Here is a 26,171-nt window from a genome sequence, read left to right as displayed (position 1 = left end):
CTTGTAACTATCAAGCGCCCCAACTGAAACTTCACTCCTCATCTTCACATAGGCCTCCTTCTTCCTCTTAACAAGAGATTCCACTTCTTTGGTAAACCACGGTTCCCTCGCTCGACGCCTTCCTCCCTGCCTGACCGGTACGTACTTATCAAGAACCCACAGTAGCTGTTCCTTAAACCAGCTCCACATATCCAGTGTGCCCAACACTTGCAGCCTACGTCTCCAACCTATCCCCCCCCCCCCCCCCCCAAGTCATGTCTAATGGCATCATAATTGCCCTTCCCCCAGCTATAACTCTTGCCCTGCGGGGTATACTTATCCCTTTCCATCACTAACGTAAACGTCACCGAATTGTGGTCACTGTCCCCAAAGTGCTCTCCTACCTCCAAATCTAACACCTGGCCTGGTTCATTACCCAAAACCAAATCCAATGTGGCCTCTCCTCTTGCTGGCCTGTCAACATATTGTGTCAGGAAACCCTCCTGCACACATTGTACAAAAAACGACCCATCTAATGTACTCAAACTATATCTTTTCCAGTCAATATTTGGAAAGTTCAAGTCTCCCATAATAACTACCCTGTTACTCTCGCTCTTATCCAGAATCATCTTCACCATCCTTTCCTCTACATCCCTAGAACTATTTGGAGGCCTATAGAAAACTCCCAACAGGGTGACCTCTCCTTTCCTGTTTCTAACCTCAGCCCATACTACCTCGGAAGAAGAGTCCCCATCTAACATCCTCTCCGCCACCGTAATACTGTTTTTGACTAGCAGCGTCACACCTCCCCCTCTTTTGCCTCCTTCTCTGAGCTTACTAAAACACCTAAACCCCGGAACCTGCAACAACCATTCCTGTCTCTGCTCTATCCATGTCTCCGAAATGGCCACAACATCGAAGTCCCAGGTACCTGCCAGTTCCCCTACCTTATTTCGTATACTCCTGGCATTGAAGTAGACACACTTCAAACCACCTACCTGAACACTGGCCCCCTCCTGCAAAGTCAATTCTGTGCTCCTGACCTCTATACTCTCAATCTCTCATACCCTAAAACTACAATCCAGGTTCCCATGCCCCTACTGTATTAGTTTAAACCCCCCCCAAAGAGCACGAACAAATCTCCCCCCCCCAGGATATTTGTGCCCCATAGGTTCAGATGTAGACCATCCTGGCTGTAGAGGTCCCACCTTCCCCAGAAAGAGCCCCAGTTATCCAGAAATCTGAATCCCTCCCGCCTGCACCATCCCTGTAGCCACGTGTTTAATTGCTCTCTCTCCCTATTCCTCATCTCATTATCACGTGACACGGGCAACAACCCAGAGATAACAACTCTGTTTGTTCTCGTTCTGAGCTTCCATCCTAGCTCCCTGAAAGCCTGCCTGAGGGGCCTTTTCTACCTATGTCGTTAGTGCCAATGTGGACCACGACTTGGGGCTGCTCCCCCTCCCCCCTAAGGACCCGGAAAACACGACCCGAGACATCACGTACCCTTGCACCTGGGAGGCAACATACCAAACGTGAGTCTCTCATGCTCCCACAAAATCTCCTATCTGTGCCCCTGACTATCGAGTCCCCAATTACTAATGCTCTGCGCCTCTCCCCCCTTCCCTTCTGAGCAACAGGGACAGACTCTGTGCCAGAGGCCCGTACCCCATGGCTTACCCCTGGTAAGTCTCTTCCCCCCCCCCCCCCCCCACAAGTATCCAAAGCGGTATACTTGTTACTCAGGGGAACGACCGCAGGCGATCCCTGCACTGACTGCTTCTTCCCAGTCCCTCTTACAGTTACCCATCTATCTCCAATCTTTGGTGTAACTAATTCCCTGAAGCTGCTGTCTATGACCCCCTCTGCCTCCCGAATGATCCGAAGTTCATCCAACTCCAGCTCCCTAACTCGGTCTTGGAGGAGCTGGAGATGGCTGCACTTCCTACAGGGACACTAACGGCATCACTCACCTCAAACATCCTGCAGGAGGAACATTGCACTACCTTCCCTGCCATCCCTCTAACCTCCAACCAAGACCTGGTTAATAAATAAATAAATAAAAATACAAAAAAAATTATAATAATATGGCACTCACCTCACACCAATGGGTCTTATTATTAGGTTAGAGGAGGAGGGTGGGTGGGAGACACTACACGTGTAGTGTCTCGCGTTTCCTCTCCACCAGAATTTATTGGCCGGGGGGGGGGGTTCCCAGAAGTCCGCGGGTCGAACTTCCGGTCCCCGCCTTATATTTAAAAAAAAAACAGAAAAGAACAGAAACGGGACCAGGTAAGTGTTTTTAAAGTAAAAACTTACCTCCCAGAAGGCCCTTGCGCACCGCTCCCGCTGAAATCCAAAGTGCTACTCCTGCAAAGGTAAGGGGTTTTAAAGTAAAAACCTACCTCCCAGAAGGCCCTTGCGCACCAGGGATAACAAACCTACTCTTCCTCAAAATAATGTCATGCAATCGACATCAAGTGGGGAGACGGGGCTTCGGTATAAAGCTCATACAAAGGCAGCATCTCCTATAGTGCAGCATTCCCTCAGTAATGCACTAGGGCGTGGGGCTAGATTTTTGCACCTAAATCTCCAGAACATGGAAAGATATTTTGACATAGAGGGGAGTGCAAACACGGTTCACTACATTAATTCCTGGGATGAGGTCATCTCCTGAGGTATGATTAAATAGACAGGGCCTTATTCACTGGAGTTAAGAATGAGAGGTGATTTTATTCAAACATAGAAAATTCTTACATGGATGGATACAGGAAGGATGTTTCCCCTGGTTAGGGAGTCGAGAACCAGGGGCCACAGTCTCAAAGAACAAAGAACGAAACAGCACAGGAACAGGCCCTTTGGTCCTCCAAGCCTACACCAAACACCTGTCCTATCTAGACCAACCGCCTGTATCCTTCTATACCCCGTCTGTTCATGTGCCTATCCAGCTAAGTCTTAACAATCGCTAACGTACCTGCCTCAACCACCTCACTTCACAGTGCATTCCAGGCCACCACCACCCTGTGCAAAAAAAACTTCCTCTGCACATCTCCACTGAACCTTTCCTCCCTCACCTTGAACTTGTGCCTCCTTGTAATTGTCATTTCCGCCCTGGGAAAAAGCCTCCAACTGTTCACCCTATCTATACCCCTAATAATTTTATAATCTTCTATCAGGTCGCCCCCTCAGCCTCTCTTGGGAGAACAATCCCAGTTTATTCAATATCTCTACATAGCTAATACCCTCCCATGCCAGGCAACATCCTGGTTAACTTTTTCTGTACTCTCTCCAAAGCATCCACGGCCTTCTGGTAGTGCGGTGACCAGAATTGGACACAGTATCCCAAATGTGGTCTAACCGACGTTCTATATAACTGTAACATAATATTTAGACTTTTATACTCTATATCCTGTCCTATGAAGACAAGCATGCCATGTGCTTTCTTTACCACCATTTCCTCCTGTGCTGCCACTTTAAAGGTTCCGTGGACCTGCACGCCCAGATCTTTCGGTCTCTGCTCCTGGTGGTTCTTCCATTTATTTTATAGCTCCCACCTGAATTGGATCTACTAAAATGCATCACCTCGCATTTTCTGGGTTAAATTCCATCTGCCATTTCTCTGCTCAATTTTGCAGCCCATCTATATCCTGTTGTATTCTCTGACATCATCATCATATCCGCAACTCCTGCAATCTTAGTATAATCTGCAAACTTGCTAATCAGACCTGCTACGTTTTCTTCCAAGTCATTTATATATATTACAAAGCGCAGACATCCCAGTACTGATCCCTGCGGAACACCACTAGTTACAGACCTCCGTTCGGAAAAAGCCTTCCATTGCTACCTGCTGTTTTCTATGGCCAAGCCAGTTCTGAATCCATCCAGCTAGTTCACCCTGACCCCATGTGATTTAATATTTTGCACCAGTCTGCCATGAGAGACCTTATCAAATGCTTTACTAAAGTCCATGTAGACACCATCCACAGCCCTTCCCTCGTCAATCATTTTTATCACTTCCTCAAAAAATTCAATTAAATTAGTGAGACACAACCTCCCTCATACAAAACCATGCTGTGTGTCGCTAAAAAGGGACAGGTTTTTTAGCACTGAGATGAAGAGAAATTTCTTCACTCTGGGGGTCATGAATCTTTGGAATTCTCTGCCCCAGAACACGGAGGAGACTCAGTCACAAATTTCTACATATTAAAAACATTAAGGGATATGTGGATAGTGCAGGAAAATGTAGATGATCAGCATGATGGATCAGTCTCGAGGGCCGAATAGTCTACTCATATTTCTTATGGAAGATTTAAACCCGATTCTTCTGACTCAGAGGAAGGAATGCCATCAACTGAGCCAACATTGACACTCAACTGATTGGATATGGAGAAGTCCAAACATTTATTTCCTACAGCCAGAGGAGCCCAACTCAATTTTATCCAACCAGAATAGAGAATTTGTATATTCGAATTTCAAGCATTTAGAAGTCTGGTAGAGAAGTTCCAGAAACTACAGACGTACAACATAAATTAATTGTAGGAAAAAAAACCTGAACAAACTAAGCATACTAATTTTAGTTCAACAATCTATATGCAGAGGCTACTAAAGCATGAAGAAATTCAAAAAATAAAATTTCCATAAACCACTTCTAGGATACACCCTAAAATGTCAGAAATAAGCAAGGATTTTAGTTCCATAAAGTGAGGAGCATGCTGCCGATAATTGGAGGAAAGCAAATGTTATTCTAATACTCAACAGAAATCAGACAGCCTGAAAACAAACTAGTTAGCCTAATGCTGGTATAGGATGAAATGCACAAGTACATTTTATACACAAGTGTACATTTGATAAACATAGTAACCACACAAGTGGCAAGCACAGAATTCAGTTGGTAGCACAGGAGCTCAAAGTAGAACTCCAAACATTATCCTTTATAAATCCATACAGAATCCTCTCTGTCATAACGTGTTGCAAAGGACTACCATCTGCTGCAGACTGACATACAGCACAATATACATTACAGTGGGTTCCATCCTCCAAGTCAGCACTGTTTTGAGTTATTCCTAAAACATAATTGCTGGCAGATCTTGACAATATGCAATGGCAGACGGTTTCGATAATAGGGGCTTAATGAGTGGCATTGAAATCCACATTTGGAGTTAAGAACATAGAACAATACAGCGCAGTACAGGCCCTTCGGCCCACGATGTTGCACCAAAACAAAAGCCATCTAACCTACACTATGCCATTATCATCCATATGTTTATCCAATAAACTTTTAAATGCCCTCAATGTTGGCGAGTTCACTACTGTAGCAGGTAGGGCATTCCACGGCCTCACTACTCTTTGCGTAAAGAACCTACCTCTGACCTCTGTCCTATATCTATTACCCCTCAGTTTAAAGTTATGTCCCCTCGTGCCAGCCATATCCATCCGCGGGAGAAGGCTCTCACTGTCCACCCTATCCAACCCCCTGATCATTTTGTATGCCTCTATTAAGTCTCCTCTTAACCTTCTTCTCTCCAACGAAAACAACCTCAAGTCCATCAGCCTTTCCTCATAGGATTTTCCCTCCATACCAGGCAACATCCTGGTAAATCTCCTCTGCACCCGCTCCAAAGCCTCCACGTCCTTCCTATAATGCGGTGACCAGAACTGTACGCAATACTCCAAATGCGGCCGTACCAGAGTTCTGTACAGCTGCAACATGACCTCCCGACTCCGGAACTCAATCCCTCTACCAATAAAGGCCAACACTCCATAGGCCTTCTTCACAACCCTATCAACCTGGGTGGCAACTTTCAGGGATCTATGTACATGGACACCTAGATCCCTCTGCTCATCCACACTTTCAAGAACTTTACCATTAGCCAAATATTCCGCATTCCTGTTATTCCTTCCAAAGTGAATCACCTCACACTTCTCTACATTAAACTCCATTTGCCACCTCTCAGCCCAGCTCTGCAGCTTATCTATATCCCTCTGTAACCTGCTACATCCTTCCACACTATCGACAACACCACCGACTTTAGTATCGTCTGCAAATTTACTCACCCACCCTTCTGCGCCTTCCTCTAGGTCATTGATAAAAATGACAAACAGCAACGGCCCCAGAACAGATCCTTGTGGTACTCCACTTGTGACTGTACTCCATTCTGAACATTTCCCATCAACCACCGCCCTCTGTCTTCTTTCAGCTAGCCAATTTCTGATCCACATCTCTAAATCACCCTCAATCCCCAGCCTCCGTATTTTTTGCAATAGCCTACCGTGGGGAACCTTATCAAACGCTTTGCTGAAATCCATATACACCACATCAACTGCTCTACCCTCGTCTACCTGTTCAGTCACCTTCTCAAAGAACTCGATAAGGTTTGTGAGGCATGACCTACCCTTCACAAAGCCATGCTGACTATCCCTGATCATATTATTCCTATCTAGATGATTATAAATCTTGTCTCTTATAATCCCCTCCAAGACTTTACCCACTACAGACGTGAGGCTCACCGGTCTATAGTTGCCGGGGTTGTCTCTGCTCCCCTTTTTGAACAAAGGGACCACATTTGCTGTCCTCCAGTCCTCTGGCACTATTCCTGTAGCCAATGATGACATAAAAATCAAAGCCAAAGGTCCAGCAATCTCTTCCCTGGCCTCCCAGAGAATCCTAGGATAAATCCCATCAGGTCCCGGGGACTTATCTATTTTCAGCCTGTCCAGAATTGCCAACACCTCTTCCCTACGTACCTCAATGCCATCTATTCTATTAGCCTGGGGCTCAGCATTCTCCTCCACAACATTATCTTTTTCCTGAGTGAATACTGACGAAAAATATTCATTTAGTATCTCGCCTATCTCTTCAGAATTTGTGGTAATATTCCAGAATATTAAATATAAAATGGATTTCTAAAAGGTAATGATCCCTGATGCTTAATGTGAGATATTATGCCCTTTCTACTCAGTTTTAAATAGTTTCTAAATTGCTTAATCTGTGGCTGCCTCACTGTGGAGTAGACTGATGTACAGATTCCAGAATGGGGCAGGTGAAGGATTTGAACAGCTTTAGCAATGTTCTGGAGAAAAAATAATGATACTTTCCAGAGAACTCAATCAGGGCAGCACAGGTGGCGCAGTCGTTAGAATTGCTGCCTCACGGCGCCGAGGTCCCAGGTTCAATCCCGGCTCTGGGTCACGCTGTGTGGAGTTTGTACATTCTCCCAGTGTTTACGCGGGTTTCACCCCAACAAACCAAAGATGTGCAGGGTAGGTGGTTTGGCCACACTAAATTGCCCCGTAATTAGAAAAAATGAATTGGGTACGCTAAACTTATATTAAAAAAAAGAGTACTCATCAGCCCAAATAAAACATTGGAAATATTCAGGTCAGGTAGCATCATTGAAAAGAAACAGGTCAGGCAGCACCTGTGAAGGGAAAGTTATGATTCTGGGCATGGTGACTTTCCATAGGAACAGGAGTAGGCCATTCAGCCCCTCAAGCCCAACCCACCATTCAATGAGATCATGGCTGATCTGTGGCCCAATTCCATATACCTGCCTTTGGCCCATATCTCTTATTCGTTGCTTAACAAAAATCTATCTATCTCAAATTTAAAATGAACAGCTGTTCTCACTTCAACTGCTGTTTGTTCTGCCCTCAGATTTCCAACATCAGAAGTATTTTGCATTAATGTTTAATTCACTGCCACAGCGCCTCCTAGATGCTTTTGAAGCTCTGGTCTCCAAAAGGATGGCCATTTGTTTCATCTACCTTGTTTACCTTATTTGCTTTATATTTCCCCTCTAGGGGTTGAACAGGTATCTAAAAATCCCCGCTTCCATAGCCACATTTCCTTCCTCAGCAACTCTCTCGGACATCAGTCTATTCCGCATGGATTTCAACTTAAATTCAAAGCTTCAGTTATGAGTACAAATATCCACAAGACATCCAGAATGCCTCAAACCATTGTTCTCGATGCATCCTAAAATTGATGGCTCCCTTAAGCAACACCAACTGTTCTGATAAAAGGTCATCTTGACCTGAAAAGCTAACTCTGTTTCCCTCCACAAATGCCACCTGAGCCAAGTAGTTCCAGCAATTTTTTGTTTTATTTCAGATTTTCAGCACCCGTACTTTGTTGCTTTTATGTCACAATCAGCTCAGCCCATTTGAATTGATTGTATGTGCAAACCACATTCCTTGAAAAATAATGGACAGGAACTTCTGCTGCCTACTGGTCTTGATACAGTTTAACTTTTATGTCCTGTTCTTTGGGAAATGTCTCACATTGTGATTTTGTACAATTTGAGCTATTTCTCCAGAGCACCCATGCAATTTTGTAGCCTTTCACGTGGTGGGAGGCGGTGGCTTAATGCTCTGGGGATCCAGGTTCAAATCCTGCCACTGCAAATGGTGAGATTTGAATTCAATCAAAAAATCTGGATACAAAAGTCTAATGGTGACCATGAAACCATTGTCAATTGTCTCAAAAACCCATTTGGTTCATTAATGTCCTTTAGGGAAGGAAATATACTGCCCTTACCTGGTCTGGCCTACATGTGACTCCAGACCCACAGCAATGTGGTTGACTCTTAACTGCCCCCTCAAGGGCAATAAATGCTGGCATATCCTGTGACGCTCACGTCCCATGAACAAACAAAAAAACATTTCCGAACTCCTTATCAAAAGGTGATATCATCAAGAACTGTGAGCAAGCCACAATCTTGGAGTACTAAAATGTTATGAATAGAAAAGAGGATCAGGAGTGGACTGACAACCGAGCACTGTGAATTCCTGCCTTTAGAATAAACATAAGGGAATTAATTGTCCACTCTTTCACAGCGAATGTTAATGTACCAAACACCTTTGCACAGCCAGGGACACTGCCAATGTGCACTCTTCCTTGTCAGAGGCTTAAAGATGTGCAACGACAGTCATAGCAAGTTGTAGGTCTGTGCTTCCACCTCCTCTAAACCTTACCTTGCCCAACCCAACCCGAGAAGTCAGTGGACTTGTTATTTTGATTTTTATCCTCTCAGGCTCTCCTACATTACCTATGATCTTTGGTCTTGAGATAATCCACGACAAGTACTCCCACCCATCTGCTAATCCGTTAATGCCTGTCAAGACTATTTTTAAATATATGAAAATACAGTTCTTCTTGGAATGTGAACATTTGGGGGAAATTTTAATTTATTGCCTTGTACTTATGGTGGGCCTGTCTTGGAATCATCCTGCTGGACAGGATTTCACCAAAGGAAAAGACTACAGTAGGTTTCTTAAAAAATATTTTATTCAAGGCATTTTCATACAAACAAAAGTAGAATAACAGCCAAACAATTTTATAAACAACAAACACCTACTCCACCCCCCTCCCCTAATACCACCCTCTTCTCACATCCCACCTTCCTCATTTTAAATTTTAACTCCCTACCACCCCCCATTCTTTCCCCCTGCTCCCTCAAACCTCATTAAAGAAATAAATAAATGGATTCCACCTCAGTGTGAACGCATCCACCGACGCCCTCAAGACGAACTTGACCTTCTCCAGTCTCAGGAATTCCGCCAGGTCACTCACCCACGCTTTCGGCAGCTCCGAGTCCCGCCACCTGAGCAAAATACACCTCCAGGCTATCTGCAAGACATCGGCCTCACCCCCTGGACTCTTCCGACACCCCGAATATCACCACCTCTAGACTCTGGACCCATCTCCACACCCAGCACCTCGGACATCACATCTGCAAACCCCTGCCAGAACCCCTTCAACACGCCCAGTACATGTGGACGTGTTTCGCTGGTCTCCCCGCACACTGCACACACCTATCCTCTATCCCTACAAGAACCTACTCATACCTTGTTTTTTTATAAAATTTAGAGTACCCAATTCATTTTTCCAGTTAAGGGGCAATTAGCATGGCCAATCCACCTACTCTGCACATCTTTGGGTTGTGGGGGCAAAATCCATGCAAACACAGGGAGAATGTGCAAACTCTACACGGACAGTGACCCAGAGCCGGGATCGAACCTGGGGTCTCGGCGCCATGAGGCTACAGTGCTACCCACTGCGCCACCTTGCTGCCCCAACTCATCCTTGTTACCGCTATATGCGCCCCATGTATCACTTTAAACTGGACGAGGCTTAGCCTTGCACATGGCGAGGACGCGTACACCCTTCGCAAGACCTCTGCCCATGTCTCGGCCCCACCTCCCCCCTCATGTTTTTATGTCCCCCACCATGGCTCCCTCCCAATCCATCAACTCCTGACAGACATCGGACACCTTCCCTTCCCCTGTCTCATTCCTTGACCCAGGGGCCCAGGAAAGGATGGCAACCTATTCCTTACAAAGTCTCTCACCTGCAGGTACTTCAAGCCATTTCCCCCGGGCAACTTGTGCTCTTCCTCCAGGTCCTCCAACTTCACAAATGCGCAAACCTATGATTGTCGCAGATCGGTGCCCACACCCAGGCACCCTCCAGTCCCAAATGCCACCTCCACTGCCCCCACACCCTTAGGGCCAACACCACCGCTGGGTTCACTTTCACCTGCTCCACCAGCCGAGCCAGGTTCAACTTGTGCATCTGCGCCTAGCCCCGCCATCACCTGTATGTATCTAAAGCTCGCCCCAACCACCCTAAATGGCAACTTCCCTAACCTCCTTTCCTGCCCTCTAATCTCAATCGGGAACACCTTGCTCTTCCCCATATTCAACTTGTATCCCGAAAACAATCAATTTCCTCTAAGATCCCCACGATGCCTCCAATACGGCCCAACGGGTCTGAAATATACAGCAACAGATCGTCCACATACAATGAGACCCTGTGCTCGGCGCTCCTCCTCCCACTCAATCCCTCAACACCCCAAGAGCCATTGCCAGCAGCTTTATCGCCAAGGCGAAGAGCAAGCACCCCTGCCTAATCCCACAATGCAGCTCGAAGTACCCCAAACTCACGCACAGCACAGATCCACACTATGTGGCGCGTGGTCAGAAACCACAATCACGGAATATTCCGAGTCGACCACCCCAGCCAGCAACGTCTTATCTAGCACGATAAATATCAATCTGGGCGCACACCCAGTGTACATGACAGAAGTATGAAAACCTCTTCACCCTCGGCCTCCCAAAGCCCCACATGTCCACCCCCCCTCAATATACTCCATAAGCCCCCTCAGCTCCTTTGTCACTGCTGTCACCCTCGACGACTTGGGACTTGGTCCAATAACCGTATTAAAATTCCCCCCATGATCAACCGATGTGAGTCCAAGTCAGGAATCTTCCCTCACACCCGCCTCCTAAAATCTACATCATCCCAATTTGGGGCATAGACATTTACCAGAACCACCGGCATCCCCTCAAACTTTCTACTAACCATTAGATACCTCCCCTCTTCTCCTCTCCCCCCAACCCGGATTGGCCACAATGCTCCCTGCTTATTAACCATCACCGCAACCCCCCTCATATTCAGCCCAAAATGAAACACCTGCCCCACCCATCCCTTCCTCAACCTTGTCTATTCCCCTATCTTTAGGTGCACTTCCTGCAAAAAGGCAGGACTACAGTCGTTTAAGGAGAAGTCCACCTTCAACCCAACCGAAAACAACAATTTTGAAAATTCCAGGATTTTGACCAAGTGAATAAGAAGCTTATTTCCAAATCATGCATGACTTGGAGGGGAACAGCTTCAGGATTAGGGTTGATAGGTGTTCTCATGATCTAGCACCATTTTCCTTTCCTTGGTGCTGGAAGCTATGCATTTGGAGGCACCACAGAAATAAACATGAGCTCTATTGCATCCTGTAGATTATACTCCTGTAGCTAGTGTTGGTGATGAAATGGACCCATATTGAATTCAATGGCAGAGGCACTGATCAAGCAGATTTATTTGTTCGGAATAGTTTTACGTTTCATGAGTGCTGTTGCAGTTTCATAAACCCAGATGGCGAGTGCTTCATCACATTCCTAACATTCCTGGGCTGCACGGTGGCACAGTGGTTAGCGCTGCTGCCTCACAGCTCCAGGGACCCGGGTTCAATTTCAGCCTCTGGGCACTGTGTGGAGTTTGCACTTTCTCCCCATGTCTGCGTGGATTTCCTCCAGGTGCTCCGGTTTCCTCCCAGAGCCCAACGAGGTGCAGGATTGGTAATGCTAAAATGCCCCGAGTGCCCAAGAAGGTTAGGTGGGCTTATAGGGATCGGGTGGAGGTGTGGGCTTTAGTAGGGTGCTCTTTCCAAGGGCCAGTGCAGACTCGATGGGCTAAATGGCCTTATTCTGCACTATAAATTCTATAAACTCTTTTGGATGCAGGAAAAGCACCAAGAGGTATGTGTCACTCAGCATACCCTATCCAGTGTTGATACAACCAGTCTCCAGTTGATCAACAGTGACTTGGCAGTGTGGGCCTTGACAATGACGGCTAGTTGGGTCTTTTTTGTGATACATAGTCATTAGCTGGCACATATATGGATGCCAATGTTACTTACCATTTGTCAGACCTGATTTGAGTGTCAGCCAGGTGCAGTTGTAGACTGGCATGGTAGATAGATTCTTGTTAGCCACAGGTGTAGTTGTGGAATCCATATTACTGGAGGGATGGGATAGCACTGGAAAGGATGTTGCCTAGGCTGCAGGGTTTTAGTCTGAAGAGATTGGATAGACTGGGGTTGTTTTCCTTGGAGCAGAGAGACTGAGGGGGGGGTGATTTAGATGTATAAAATTATGAGGGGCATAGATAGAATAGACAGGAAGAAGATTCTCCCCTTGGTGGATGGATCAATGACCACAGGGTACAGATTTAAGGTCAGGGGGCAGGAAGTTTAGAAGGGATGTGAGGAAAAACATTTTTCATCCAGAGAATGGTGTCTGAAACTCACTGCTTGAAAGGGTGGTGGAGGCAGAGACCCTGTAACATTTGAGAAGTATTTAGATGTGCACATGTGCAGCCAAAGCATAAGAGGGCTATGGGCTAAGCGCTGGAAAATTTGATTAGAAATAATTAAGTGGTTGTTTTTCACTAGTGCAAATGCGATAGGCCGAAAGACCTTTTCTGTGCTGTAGACCTCTATGAGTCAAAAGTTATCGGAGGTATTTGGGAAATTAGAACTTGAAACAGAAACAGACCAACCATGACATTATCAAATCAAGGGGCCAAATGGTCGACTTCAGCTCCCATTTTGTACGACATGGACTTCTCCATTTTATGATTAATTGCAAGCAAACCTAAACACTGCATAACAGTCAGCAAACATCTCTTAATGGAAGCATAAGAAATAGAAGAGTAGGCTATTCAGCACTTCGAGCCTACTCTGCCATTCACTAAGATCGTGGCTGATGTACCTCAACTTCATCCTCCTACCCTGTTCAATTTCCCTAGAGTTCTTCAAAACCCCAAAATCAATCAATCTCTACCTTCGACATAATCATAAGTGTCCTTAGATCTCTGGGGATGAGAATTCCAAAGATTCAAAATTGAGTAATTTTTGCTCATCTCAGTCCTAAACAGCTGACCTCCTTTGCCTATTAGGTCAGAGGCAAGGAAATTGATAAAGCAACTGAAATGGTCAAGTCAAGGATGTTCTGAGGGACTCCAACAACAATGCCCAAGGGTTGTGATTTTTAGCCTCTTAAACACAACCATTTTATTTTGAAACAGGCAAAATGATACTGTAGGACTTTCCCATTGACATTAGTTTTGGAAGGGCACCTGTGTCAGAGATAATTACTGCTTTGATATTGACAACAATTGTTCTCATTCCTCCTCTCCTTTGGTATTCAGCTAATGTCCACTTCAAGGCTTATGACGAGGTCAGGGGTGATGCAGTTTTGGCAGAACCTGAACTGAATGCCAGTGAGCAGGCATCATTTGATGCAATTATTATTGAACTCTTCTCGCTTTTCTGATGATGGGCAGACCGAGGGTTACATTAATTGGCTGGGTTAGAGTTGTCCTGCTCAGAATTCCCTTTTCATATCAGGGCATGTTACAAGGTAGTTAGCTCAACACGTTTCTGAACGGTCAATCGTTTAAAAAAAGTGAATTACTGGTATCCTTTGAGCACAAATGGGAACCATGATAAGAAATTAACTTTCAAAATTACAGTTGAGCTGTTTAAACGAAAATAAATCTGTACAACTCCACAGCGAACAGAAATCATGTCAAATTTTGATGGGAAAGGTATACTGGAACAGTACATTTGAACAAAGGAATAAACAGAGCAGATAAAAATTAGTTTGTTCCATCAAATTGTTCTAGTGCACAACTCATCTATTCCATTCATCTAGTGTAAAATACCATTTATTTAGAGTAACTTCAATGATTTTATCTCTTACCTTATTCAGTGGATCATTCAACAGAGTATATAATTTTATGCTCTTCTAATTTATTTTTAAAATCCTGTATTCCAATGAATTGTTTGGCACAATGAAGCCTCTCTCCCACAAACTGCATGGAAACTTGCATATATGGTGTCTTCAAAATGTTTTTACCAAAAGAATACACCCCATAAATAGCAACAGATACAACAGTCAACATCTGAATTATACAAAGGCTGCCTCTCTTGTAAAAAAAATGTGAACTCACGAGGGAGTTAGAGTTTATTGAGCATGAACTGAAGGGTTTTCTCGCACAAAGAACAAACAAAGAACAAAGAAATGTACAGCACAGGAACAGGCCCTTCGGCCCTCCAAGCCCGTGCCGACCATGCTGCCTGACTAAACTACAATCTTCTACACTTCCTGGGTCCGTATGCCTCTATTCCCATCCTATTCATATATTTGTCAAGATGCCCCTTAAATGTCCCTATCTTCCCTGCTTCCACTACCTCCTCCGGTAGCGAGTTCCAGGCACCCACTACCCTCTGCGTAAAAAACTTGCCTCGTACATCTACTCTAAACCTTGCCCCTCTCACCTTAAACTTATGCCCCCTAGTAATTGACGGAGGACTTTCAACAAATGCTTCACCATACAAAGAAACTCCGATATTATGAAAATACTTTGGGCCTATTACCAACCAGATATCTTACCCTGCAGCTTTATTCAAACAGAAATAGTAAATTGAACTATTACTAAACAAGGCCAGAAAGGTGGCCGCAATTATTTTTGTAACAATTATTTTTGTAAAAGTTCGAAGAGCCTCGTTGCTTTAATTACAGGTGCAAATATGCACTGAATGTTGATTAACCTACACCCACGCTGCCAATTTCTTCGATCTGAAATTATAAAATGGCAAATCTCATTCCTAGATCATATAAAGTATGCTGTAACGCAGCATACATTTTATAAAGTAGACTTCATGTCCCACTGTTCTCCATAGTACTTTTTGGCAGACTTTTAATGCACTAAAACCTTCCTTTGGCAATATTAAAAAACTAGTTTTTCAAGGAATTTTTCACTCAACTATAAATATAAATTTATATATAAATATATACTGGTAAACACAGATTCTCAATGACAGGAAAATAATTGAAAAAGTAACGTTAAACTTATATAGAACCTGGTTACACCACAGTATGGTGCTCAGCACGATCTTTGCACTAGAAAAAGGATTTAGAGACACTAATGAAGGTGAAAATAAAAAGATCTAACAGGACATTACCAGCACTATCAGGAAAGATTCACATGTCACTACAAAGGAGAAGGCCGAGAGGTGTCCCAATACAGATCTTTAAATTATGACGCAAGAGCTCCTAATAAGCAATTAAAACATGATTAAATTTCTAAAAGCAGTTCGATTATCAAAATAAATTGGGCACAAACAGTTAATCAATTAAAATCAGCTAAATCACAAATCAGTTAATAAGTTTAGATCTCAATTTCTAACCGTACTCACTTAATTGGAAGAATAACCTATTCAAACCTATCGCCATTTTGCAACCAGCTGATACTGTCAACCAAAATTATTTTATTTGCACCATTATTGCACATTATCGAAATTGAGTTACTGTTCTTTCGTTAACCCCAGAGATTTTTGTTGAGTCCGAACTTTCAAATATATAGTCAACTTCTATTTTGAAGCAACCTTGTTTAGCAACACAGTAAGCTTGCATCTTTTAAGTCTTGTCCGAATGTTGTGGGTCTACAAGTTTGGTATAGATTCTTCTTTATTCAGTGATGATTAAATCTTAAATCACAATATCCATATCGGTTGGCATTCAGTTTTAGATGTTTGTAAACTAATGGGTATATTGGTCAAACACTATGACCCAAAACGATCAGAGTAAACACTCAAGTGGCCTACAAATACAAAATACCACACAATCCTGAATTGTACCTTTAGACAAAAAATTAGAATGGATGTTTGCCAATCTCCCATGAAAAAGATTTGAGATTTAAAAGTCAAGTACAATCAGAAGCTAAGAACAAAATCTACTGGGATCAAAAACGGTACTTGACCAGTAGTATCACTTCCCTCTTAACAAACCTGCAGTTTACTTTTTTAGAGCTGTAAAATTGAGATTTAACTGTTTCCATTTCAAAAGCAGATGACAGGTTGTGTGCATCACACCTGTCAAATTTCACCTCTTCCTGGCCTCTTTAGGACCTAACGACTATGTGAGTCACCCTTGAAAACAATCTGGGCTGTTTTGCAATCCAGCTGCACATGTTGATAGGATGTTTGCTACAAAGTAACGCACGGTACGGTAACAACTCTATTGATATGCAACGAAAGCTATATACTCGACAAGATAATACTTCAAAAACAAAACACTCATTTTTGTAGTCAGTTACACTTGGTGGACAACGATCCGAAGTGGTAAACACAGGACGACATACAATCAGGGTGTCACTGCATTCCTTACATCGGGAGCCAACAGGGTGGAGTTAAATAGCAGCGCCTTCAGACGGAACACGGCAAGAAGTTAAAAGTATTCCCCACTTTAAACCGAACTTTTTTTGCAAGTGTGCCGAATCAATTGTTGCTGCTAAGGCTGTCGCTGCACACTCCAGCGCAGCCCAATCCTGGTTGAAAGTGCATCACTCCCTTACCTGCACCGCGCTGTTGAGGAAGCAGCTGTTCTCCCCAGGTCCATTGAGCAGCCCTTTGTTGGGAGCGATAGACAACATGCTGCCCGGCTGGTAGCTGTTCCGCAAGTTACCCCCGGGCTTCAAGAAGTGCTTCACCCAGGCCATTGTCCCGGGAGCGGCTCGAGCGACAACAATCAGGGGCGGGGTCAAGCGGCGCGGGGCCGCGCGCTGGCTGCCAGGTGCCTTGCGCTCTCTCCCCACTTTTCTCAGGTGAAGGGGCTGCTCCTTTTACCCGCCGCAGTCCTTCATTGTCGTCTTCCTGTTGTCACAAGGGCGAAGGTGGTGAGCACCGACTTAACTCGGCTGGGCGAGCGATGTCGGAGCTGAATCATCAAAGTTGACGACGAAAAGTTGACAACATCGGTCGGCTGCTTTTCCGTTCGCCTGGCTGGCTGACTGACTGACTGGAGGAGCCCGGTGGCGCACTGCCCGCTCAACAGCTCCCGCAGGTGAGGCTTCTGGTTTTGGACTGTTAAAGGCGAGCGGCCGCGCGAGAGACACGGTCCCAGCCAACCGTCCCAGCTCGAGAGCACCGTCGCTGCGTCACCACCTGATTCCAGCAGCCTGCATCCGGTCACGTGCCCCGCCTGCTCTGCTCAGGGGAGTGGGGAGGTGCTGGGATGGTTCAGAGCTCCTGGTAATAGGTAGGATCTCGGACTGTGGCTTCCTCTCTTGCATGCCCATAAGGAAGACAAGGCGAGCGGTGTTCAGGCGAAGCGGCACTTGGGGCTCTGATGTCTGCTATGTTTCTCGCTTTCTTTATTGTGGAAAATGAATGGTGCCAAGAGATAGGGAACCAATTCCTGATTTGCCTCCTCCACCCCGTGCTGAAGCTGAAGGAAGAAGCAATTGATGGGGCGTAAACTGGCTATATAATAACCGAGTTAATAAACCTCAATGATTGCAACACAAAGATCCAGCCGATGGGGAAAAAAAAGATTGGAAATCTCTATGATCAGAGCAGTCACTCCTTCCTGCTGGATAATTTGTTTGGGATTATTATCTCTGGATAATTTGTATTTGCTTTCAAGTTGAAAGTTGTTTGTATGGGTCAAGAATTTTCCTGAAACGTTTTATTTTGCTTTGCCTGAACAGTACAAGTGCAATTATAGCAGAACATGTGATTTAATTTGAATTTGAACATTCAAAAGCCTTTTTTCAATTTCAATAATTTTAATTTGTACATATCCTTTGCAGTATTTTTGAAATGAAATAAATCAATACAAAAGGTTGTAGGAGAAAGGCAAGCCTATTGGATTCAGCAGCAGTTTCTTCCCAAAAATAATTGGTGTTGGTGTGATTGGCCAAATAGCTCCCTTCTGCACTTGAAATTATACAACATAGAGATGATTTTGTATAATTGTATGTTTAGTCACGGAATCCAGAACCTGGGGAGTTATTTACTTTTCTGACAAGTCATATTCAATTATTTTCCAACTATATATACAGAAAATACGAATTACTTGTCATCACATCCAAAGTAACCAGGTGGATAACAGATAAAAGTTACAATATTTTTAATTTTGAACAAATGTGTATGGCACTGTTATCAAACCAAGGAAGGTCACCTACCTGTACCTCTGTAATATCATGTCTCCACTCTTACTTCAATATACCTGCCTCTGAAACCATTCAATGCTTTTTCCACTCAACTTTTCCAATACTTTCCTGGTTAGTCTTCTATCTTTTACCCTTTGAAAATATCTGCTTGCCCAAAACTGTAGGCATCCCTTCAATCAGGTTTCTGCCACTATCAAAACACCAAAATGGCTCATATTAAAGTCACAATGGCATTCTATGTGACTGTGTCAAAGGTAAATTAAATCTCTTCATCCTTCAGTTTATCTACATTTTTTTACATGGTTGAGAACACAACTCTCCTCCAATGTATAGGATCTTTTATTTTTCATATAAGAATCGAGGCCCGGTGGTCATGTGAAATTGAGCTTTATTGCAAAAATCTAGTTTGTACACTTCCAAAAGTACAAAACTACTGAACAAAAGAAACCAAGCCCAGCAGGGCATAAGGAAGAAAACAGCTGGAAAGAGAACAATAGGCGAAGAGAGAGAGAGAAGGCACAGGCAGCACCTGTGTTTGATACCGCTCCCCTCTTTGCCCCTGATTGGCTTACAAATTTGAATTGTGACTTCTGAATGGTACTCTGTACCATAACTCACATTGATATCTGACATACTAGCTGTACTCCTTTTTGCAGTCCGGCTAAGAGGCTGGTTTAAGGTTTCACCATCAAGCTGACCTTGATTTACTTAGAACAATGTGACTTGTAGTTCAACTGCAGTTACAAGATTTTTAAAACTTGCATTTTAACTATTTCCTGACAATCCCCCCTTTAATTCTTCTTAAAAAGTTCCAAGAGAATGAATCAATAAAAGCTAGCAAGCAGGAAATAGCAAGAGGAACACATTCACAAATGCCTTTGATGGTCCCTTTGTTTAGGAACAGCCTTCAACACTGGAATGGGCAAGCCGATAAAGTGTTACGAGCCTTTATGTATAGGAAGCATGCTTATTAGGCAGAAGGGGATGACGGGTAGTATTAGCAGGGGCTTTGTTTAGCCGTTTAAAGCAATGTTTAATGAGCATAAATATACAATGAGAACAAAAATGGAAAATAAGATCAAGCCCTGAACTAGAGATGTTCCCATTGAGCCCAGCCATCCAAATGCCCAGCTCCACAAGGTGTTGGCTGGCGGTTGTTTGAGTTTCTTTATCCCCATTTGGCATTGGTGTAGCTGGACTGGCTGGTCAAGGGGAAAAAAAGGAATGCAAAAACTGAAAACGCGAACAACGGATAAAACAATATGGTCAAACATATAGGCAAAACAAAATGTCTAACAAAAATTGTCAGAATTGTCCTTTCAAAGGATAGGAGTAAAAATTGTCTTTTTAATCACGGTGTGCCCGGTTAATGTGCGATTCGTGAATCCAAGCTTTCTTTCCCTGGACTTTAGCAGCCGCTTGTGTGGTCAGAAGCACTTAATAGTGTCCTTTCCACTTAGCATCTAACGGTTCTTTTTGTACTTTCTTCACCCAAATGCCGGGGAAGATGCTGTGTCCTCCTTCTGGGGGTCTTCCCAGGCTGCTGATACCTGTTGGGGAGCAGAAAAATAGCAATAGCATTTGTTAGATTCTGACAATATTCTAATAAGACATCACTCATTAAGTGACAATTGGCTTTTCACAAATCAATTGTTCCTGGCAGGGATATGGGTCTCACTGTTATAATTTCAAACAGAGATGGACCCATAGTTCTGTTAGGGGTTGCCTAACACTGCACAGGACTATTGGTAGTGCCTGGGGCAAAGGCATTCCTTCCTGATGGTGTTTGGGAAGTCGCTGTTTCAGAGTTCTGTTCATTCTTTCCACTTGGCCTGAAGATTGTGGGTGATGAAAATAAAGTAAGTCCCAGGTGATGTTTAGTAGTCTACAGACTTCTTTGCAGACAGCACCCGTAAAGTGAGTTCCTTGGTCAGAGTCAATGCTGGTCGGGATTCCCCATCGGGGAATGTAATCCTTACACAGGACCTTGGCCATGTGATTGGCTGTGGCCCTTTTAGTTGGAACTTGAGAACTTGTCAACCACAAAAGAACATCAGTGTGTCCTTGCGATGGAGGAAGGGAGATGTAGTCGACCTGCAAATGTTGGAATGGCCCCGCTGGAGCAGTGGACCTAAGTTGGGGCATAACCGTGATAGGTCCAGGATTGTTCTTCTGGCAGATCACACAGCGTTCTGCTGCCAACTGGGCGTGTTTCTTGAATCCTCAATCCCACCAGCTTTTCTGGAACCGTGCTGTCATCTGTTGCGGGACCAGGTGCCCCCATGAATGGATCTGTTGCGCTAAATAGGGCATCAGTGCTTGTGGCGCGACTGGCTTGTCGGTGTCTCTGTCTCCAGATGCCTTCATCATCTAGCTTCGTTCCTGCTTCAATCCATGTCCACTTTTCCTCTCGAGTACAGTCACCTTGCATTGTCGGTAGGTCTCGGGTTAGACTGATTGCTCGCAGACTGCATGTTTGTGCTGGTTCCTCTGGAGGCGCACATTGTGAGGTGGCCTCTTTGGCTGCCTTGTCGGTGAGAGTGTTTCCTTGTGCTTCTGTGGTATTTTCCTTTTGTATGGGCCCTACACTTCAAATAGACACTTCACGTGGTAGTTGTATGATCTCTAATAAGTCTCGTACCTCCTTCCCATTTCGGATAGGTGAGAAATCGACTTCTCCGCCACAACTGGCCAAAGTCGTGAGCAACTCCAAAGCTGTACCTTAAGTCTGTATAGATGTTAGCTGTCTGCCCGTTTGCTATCCGGCATGCCTCTGTCAGGGCCTGGAACTCAGCCTGTTGGGATGACGTCCCTAAGGGCAGACAACCCTTTGCCATAACCTCATGTAGGCTTGTGACCGCCTAGCCTGCTTTTCGGGTGCCATTATCAACAAAGGAGGAGGTGGCTGTAAATAGGTTCAGGTCTAGGTTGTGCCATGGTTCTTCTGCTGCCAAGCTTGATTCGTCCATTTTGTTCAAGATCTTCACACGGTCATGCCCTTCTCCTCCCCCTCTTGTTCTTTGGGAAGCAGGAGAATAGATAATGGGTTCATCGGGTTAGCCTGGACAATGTGGAGATGGGGGCTTCCAGGATCCCTGTCTATCTTGTTCGTCTGACTGCAGTCACCTGTGATACTCTGTTTATAGACAACAGAACGTGTAGGCTTGTGACTGTTCATCCTGCTTTTCAGATACCATTGTCAACAAAGGAGGAGGCGGCTGTAAATAGGATCAGGTCTCGGTTGTGCAATGGTTCTTCTGCTGCCAAGCTCGATTCCTCCATTTTGTTCAAGATCTCCACACAGTCATGCCCTTCTGCACTCACCTGGTTTCATTTTTACTTATCTAACTGAGAATCACTTGCAATAGTTTCTCTTCCAGTTTCTGCACCATCACCTCTGGTATATGTCCCCCAATAATCTATTCTTGGCCTCCTATTTTCTTTCTACAGGCTTCCCTTGATGACTACCTCAATCTTCGCATGTATGCTGATGACACCCTTCTCCATCTCTCCATCACCTCTCTCTGTTTCTCCACTGTCACTAGCTCATCAGACTGCTTATCCAACATCCAGTACAGGGTGGGCAGATATTTCCCCCAATTAAACGTTGTGAAGTCCGAAGCCATTGACTTTGGTTCCGGCTACAAACTCCATTCCCTAGATACCAAATTCATCCCACTCCCTGGAATTCTTAAGCCGCACTAATTGTATGGTCATCAGGCAGTGGGTTATGGAAACTGCCAAGCACTGGGTTTCCATACCATTCAGGGTGGAGACTCTTCCACCACGAGCTGCCAGCTGATCAGAGGGCAGACAGTTCTTCAGTCCCAGCAGTGCCACCAAGAGTGGTGGTCACTGCAGCTAACTTGAACCAGTGGCAATGGGAGAGGTCCTAGAGCCCAAGTAAGTGCATCTGTCTCACTGGAGCTCATCTGTCAGGTCCTGGTGAGGTGTGGGAAGGCAGGATGGGGTCTTTCTGAGGAGCAGTGCTTACCTCTGGGTGTTTGGAGGTCTCTGGGCAAAGGGTTCTTGAACAGGAGGTCCCCACCCTGAGACCATAAGGAACTCGGCAGATTTTACTGGATGGCCTACCCATGTGGTCTAGGGCACCCACCCCCTGTTGGCAGTGGTGGGATTAGGCCCTTAAGTAAAACGTAATTGGTCTTCATGGAAGATAATCATTGGCCTTACTACCCCTGACAGAAACATAGGGAGTTGGGAAGGTGATACCCTTTCCACCCTCTGCCTTCCCTCCTGACTCTATGGCTGCTCTCAGCCTGGCCCTGGGGCAAGATTAAATTCCGCCCATTGTACTACCGTTGTGTTGATGTGGAATGAAACTCCCCACAGGATAAATGTTGGCACTTAATTCTGTGGTCAGATATGTTGACAAATTTAGACAAAATGTCTCTGCTTTTACCTAAAAATTAGATTTTTGTAGTTCATTTGGTTGGTATGATTATTAAAGGCACTTTGTGATGCAGGCATCCCACCTCACCCCATCACCAAAAAGAAAAACGCACCTGGAACCTTGGAAGCTAATGTCAAACCTGAGTCTTGAGTTTCATTTTGATTAGTCAACCTCAGGATGTATGCAGTAAGCTACTTTTGAAATGTAATGCAGGAAAGCTTTCATTAGATATTTTTAAACATTTTAATGCAATTGCCAGATTAATGCAATACAATTTTCAGTGAGGTCAAAAGATTATTGGGCTCAACAAGAGTTTAAACAATGCATAGGTTTAAGGTCCGTGGGGCTACGTTTAGAGGAGATGTACGAGGCAGGTTTTTTTACACAGAGGGTGGCGAGTGCCTGGAACGTGTTGCCGGGGAGGTTGTGGAAGCAGATACATTAATGGCGTTCAAAAGGCATCGCGACAAATACATGGATAGGGTGGGTGTAGAGGAATACGGCACTAGGAAGTGCTGAGGGTTTTGGACAAGGGTGGTATCGTGAACAGTACAGGCTTGGAGGACCGAAGGGCCTGTTCTTGTGCTGTTTTGTTCTTTATACAATTGAATATATTCCCATGTCAGACACCCACAATTGAATTTTAATGTCCTGACCAGCCCGCAGTGGAGGAGGCAAGCTCGGGAAACCAGACATTTCAGCAGCCTGCTTGACAGTGGCTTTGTAGCTCTACCACGGTATTTGCATCTGACTTCCCGACCAGTTTTGACGGGTGGGCGGGATGGCGGTGGGAGCTGGGGAGACCTGTTCCACATATAAAAAAGCAAGAAGAATAGCAAGGAGCGCAAGTGGAGTGTGGCAGAGGAGGTCCGTAGCAATGGAAGAGGTGCCTTCCATGTGGGTACAGTGTTGCAAGAGGTTTAATGATTTGTTCAGTACGGGAAAGGTTCAAGTGCAAATTCCCTCACTCTGCCTTCCTCCGTCTTCTCATGCACACCATTCTTCAGACTAGCATACCTTCGAGATGAAGCCCTGCCTTTCTTTCGAGACATCGCCACACATCCTCATCTGTGCAGCCATAACTGACTGATATTTCCCTTCAACTTATTACGATGCCATACCCATCCTTTCAGTGACCCTCCTCGCAAAACAGTAAACACCTAGTGGTCCTTCTATCTCTCCTTGCAGGGGAAGAAAGCACAACATCAGAGAGAGGTCACTTAGCCTGAGGAAGCACCATCATATATATCATTCATCTTCCATGAGCTCCGTTACAGACCCCTCAATAGGCAACTAAGAGAACTAGTTGGCTTATCACCTGTTGATGTGCGCATGTCAAGTGAGACAGATACAGCAATGAATAGTTACTGTCAGAGGGCACAGAACTCTTTAAGCCCTGTTGAGCTGCATGCAAATATGGAGTCTCAAGTATCAATGGAGAGTACTATTGAGGAGCGACAGCAGAAAATATGTGAGGTTATGTCAACCTTTGCAGAGTGCTGTGCATGATTGGAGAGAATAGCGGAGTCCAGATCAGCACCATGATATCTCAGGTCATCGTACTGATGCCGGCATCCATGGAAAAGTGGTCAACTGCATGAAGTATCAGACATGACAATTACTCTGGCTGCATACTTAGACCGCCACCTGAAGCAAAATGAAGGAAAGTCTCCCTGTGGTCCTTCAACCCTTCAATGAAGTGCAGCTCAGTGTTCTCTAGCTCTTGGCCAGCAAGAAAGTTTTGTTTTGAGAGGGTGGCATGAGAGGGAAAACAGAGAAAGAATAAATGGAAGTGGGGACTCTGCTCAAGGTTCTTCCAATCCTGACCCCTTGTCCCTCCGGAGCACTTCACACCAGAACTCCTCCTCCATATCCTCTTCCAACTCTCCCTCCCGCTTTGCTTTGATCCCTTCCAGTGGTGCCTTCTCCTCTTCCAAAATAGGTCCATAAACCGCTGACACTACCCCCTTCTCCAGTCCCCCTGTCGTCAACACCTCCTCCAGCAATGTGGAGGTCAGCTCCACCAGGAAGCTCTGTATCTCCTTTCTGGCGAAATCTCGAACCTGCATGTATCCAAACATTTCCCCCTGCTCCAGCCCATGTTTCGCTTCCAGCTCCTGCAATCCTGCAAACCAACCCCTAAGAAACAAATCTTTTAGTGTCTTAATCCCCTTCTCCTCCCATTTCCGAAAATTTCCATCCCACCTCCCTGGCTCAAATCTGTGGTTCCCCCGAATCGGCATTTCCCTTGACCCTGCCCCCAACCCGAAGTGTTGGCGAAACTGCCTCCAAATTCTCAATGAAGCTATTATTACCGGACTCCCTGAGTATTTCCCCGGGGCCATCGGGAGCGGCGCTGTTGCTAGTGCTTTCAATCCCGACCCTCTGCACAAACACTCCTCCATTCTGACCCATTGGGAATCAACCTCTCTGACCCAGCTCCGCACCTTCTCCACATTCACCGCCCAGTAGTAATACATCAGGTTCGGAAAACCCAAACCCCCTGCCTGCCTTCCCCTCTGTAGCAGCACCTTTCTAACTCTGGCCACCTTCCCTCCCCATATGAACGAAGTAATCCTTCCCTCAATCTCTCTGAAAAAAGCCTTTGGCAGGAAAATTGGCAGGCATTGAAAAATAAACAGAAATCATGGCAACACGTTCATTTTAACCGCCTGTACCCGACCCGCCAGTGACAGAGGGAGACCATCCCACCTTGCCAGATCAGCTTTCAGTCTCCCCACTAAACTAGAAATGTTGTAACTGCGGAGACCCCCCCCCCCCCCCCACTCCTGGGCAACCTGCACCCCCAGGTATCTAAAGTGGGTCCCTGCCCTAAGGAATGGCAGCCCCCCCCACCTCTGCCCCCACTCCCGGCCGGGACACCACAAAATACTCACTTGCCTGGATTTAGTTTGTACGCCGAGAAAGACCCAAACACTCGAAGCAGCTCCAATATTCCCCCTATCTATACACTCGGTTCCGACACGTATAACAGCAAGTCATCGGCATATAAGGACACCCTATGCTCTGCCCCCACCCCCCTGAACTATTCCTTTCCATACCCCCCACACTTTTTAATGCGATGGCCAACGGCTCAGTCGCGAGTGCAAACAGCAGGGGGGACATAGGACATCCCTGCCTCGTCCCACGGTGGAGAGAAAAGTATCTCGAGCTGATGTTGTGTGTGCAGACATTCGCCCTCGG

General features: G+C 45.2%; 1 protein-coding gene and 1 long non-coding RNA gene across 5 annotated transcripts in view; one reads left to right on the top strand and one right to left on the bottom strand.

Annotated features, from left to right (window-relative positions):
* Positions 1-17,105, bottom strand: part of LOC140408670 (inactive ubiquitin carboxyl-terminal hydrolase 53-like) — a 212,925-nt gene extending 195,820 nt beyond the window's left edge. Inside the window, exon 1 of one of the 2 annotated variants that reach the window (XM_072496188.1) lies at positions 16,958-17,105. Coding sequence is in view for 1 of the 2 variants with exons in the window: in XM_072496187.1 (XP_072352288.1) it covers positions 16,958-17,101 (144 nt within the window). In the remaining variant the exon portion in view is untranslated. The remainder of the gene's footprint in view (positions 1-16,957) is intronic. The other variant, XM_072496187.1, reaches the window with a different exon arrangement.
* A 205-nt stretch (positions 17,106-17,310) lies between these two features.
* Positions 17,311-26,171, top strand: part of LOC140408671 (uncharacterized) — a 127,834-nt gene continuing 118,973 nt past the window's right edge. For 2 of the 3 annotated variants that reach the window (XR_011940168.1, XR_011940166.1), the window contains exon 1: positions 17,316-17,445. This is a non-coding gene — a long non-coding RNA (uncharacterized lncRNA). Of the gene's footprint in view, positions 17,446-26,171 lie in introns of all 3 variants that reach the window. The other variant, XR_011940167.1, reaches the window with a different exon arrangement.

This window comes from Scyliorhinus torazame, chromosome 3, assembly GCF_047496885.1.
Source record: "Scyliorhinus torazame isolate Kashiwa2021f chromosome 3, sScyTor2.1, whole genome shotgun sequence".
In the NCBI taxonomy this organism is placed as follows: Eukaryota; Metazoa; Chordata; class Chondrichthyes; order Carcharhiniformes; family Scyliorhinidae; genus Scyliorhinus; species Scyliorhinus torazame.
This window is presented reverse-complemented; position numbering and strand designations above follow the sequence as displayed.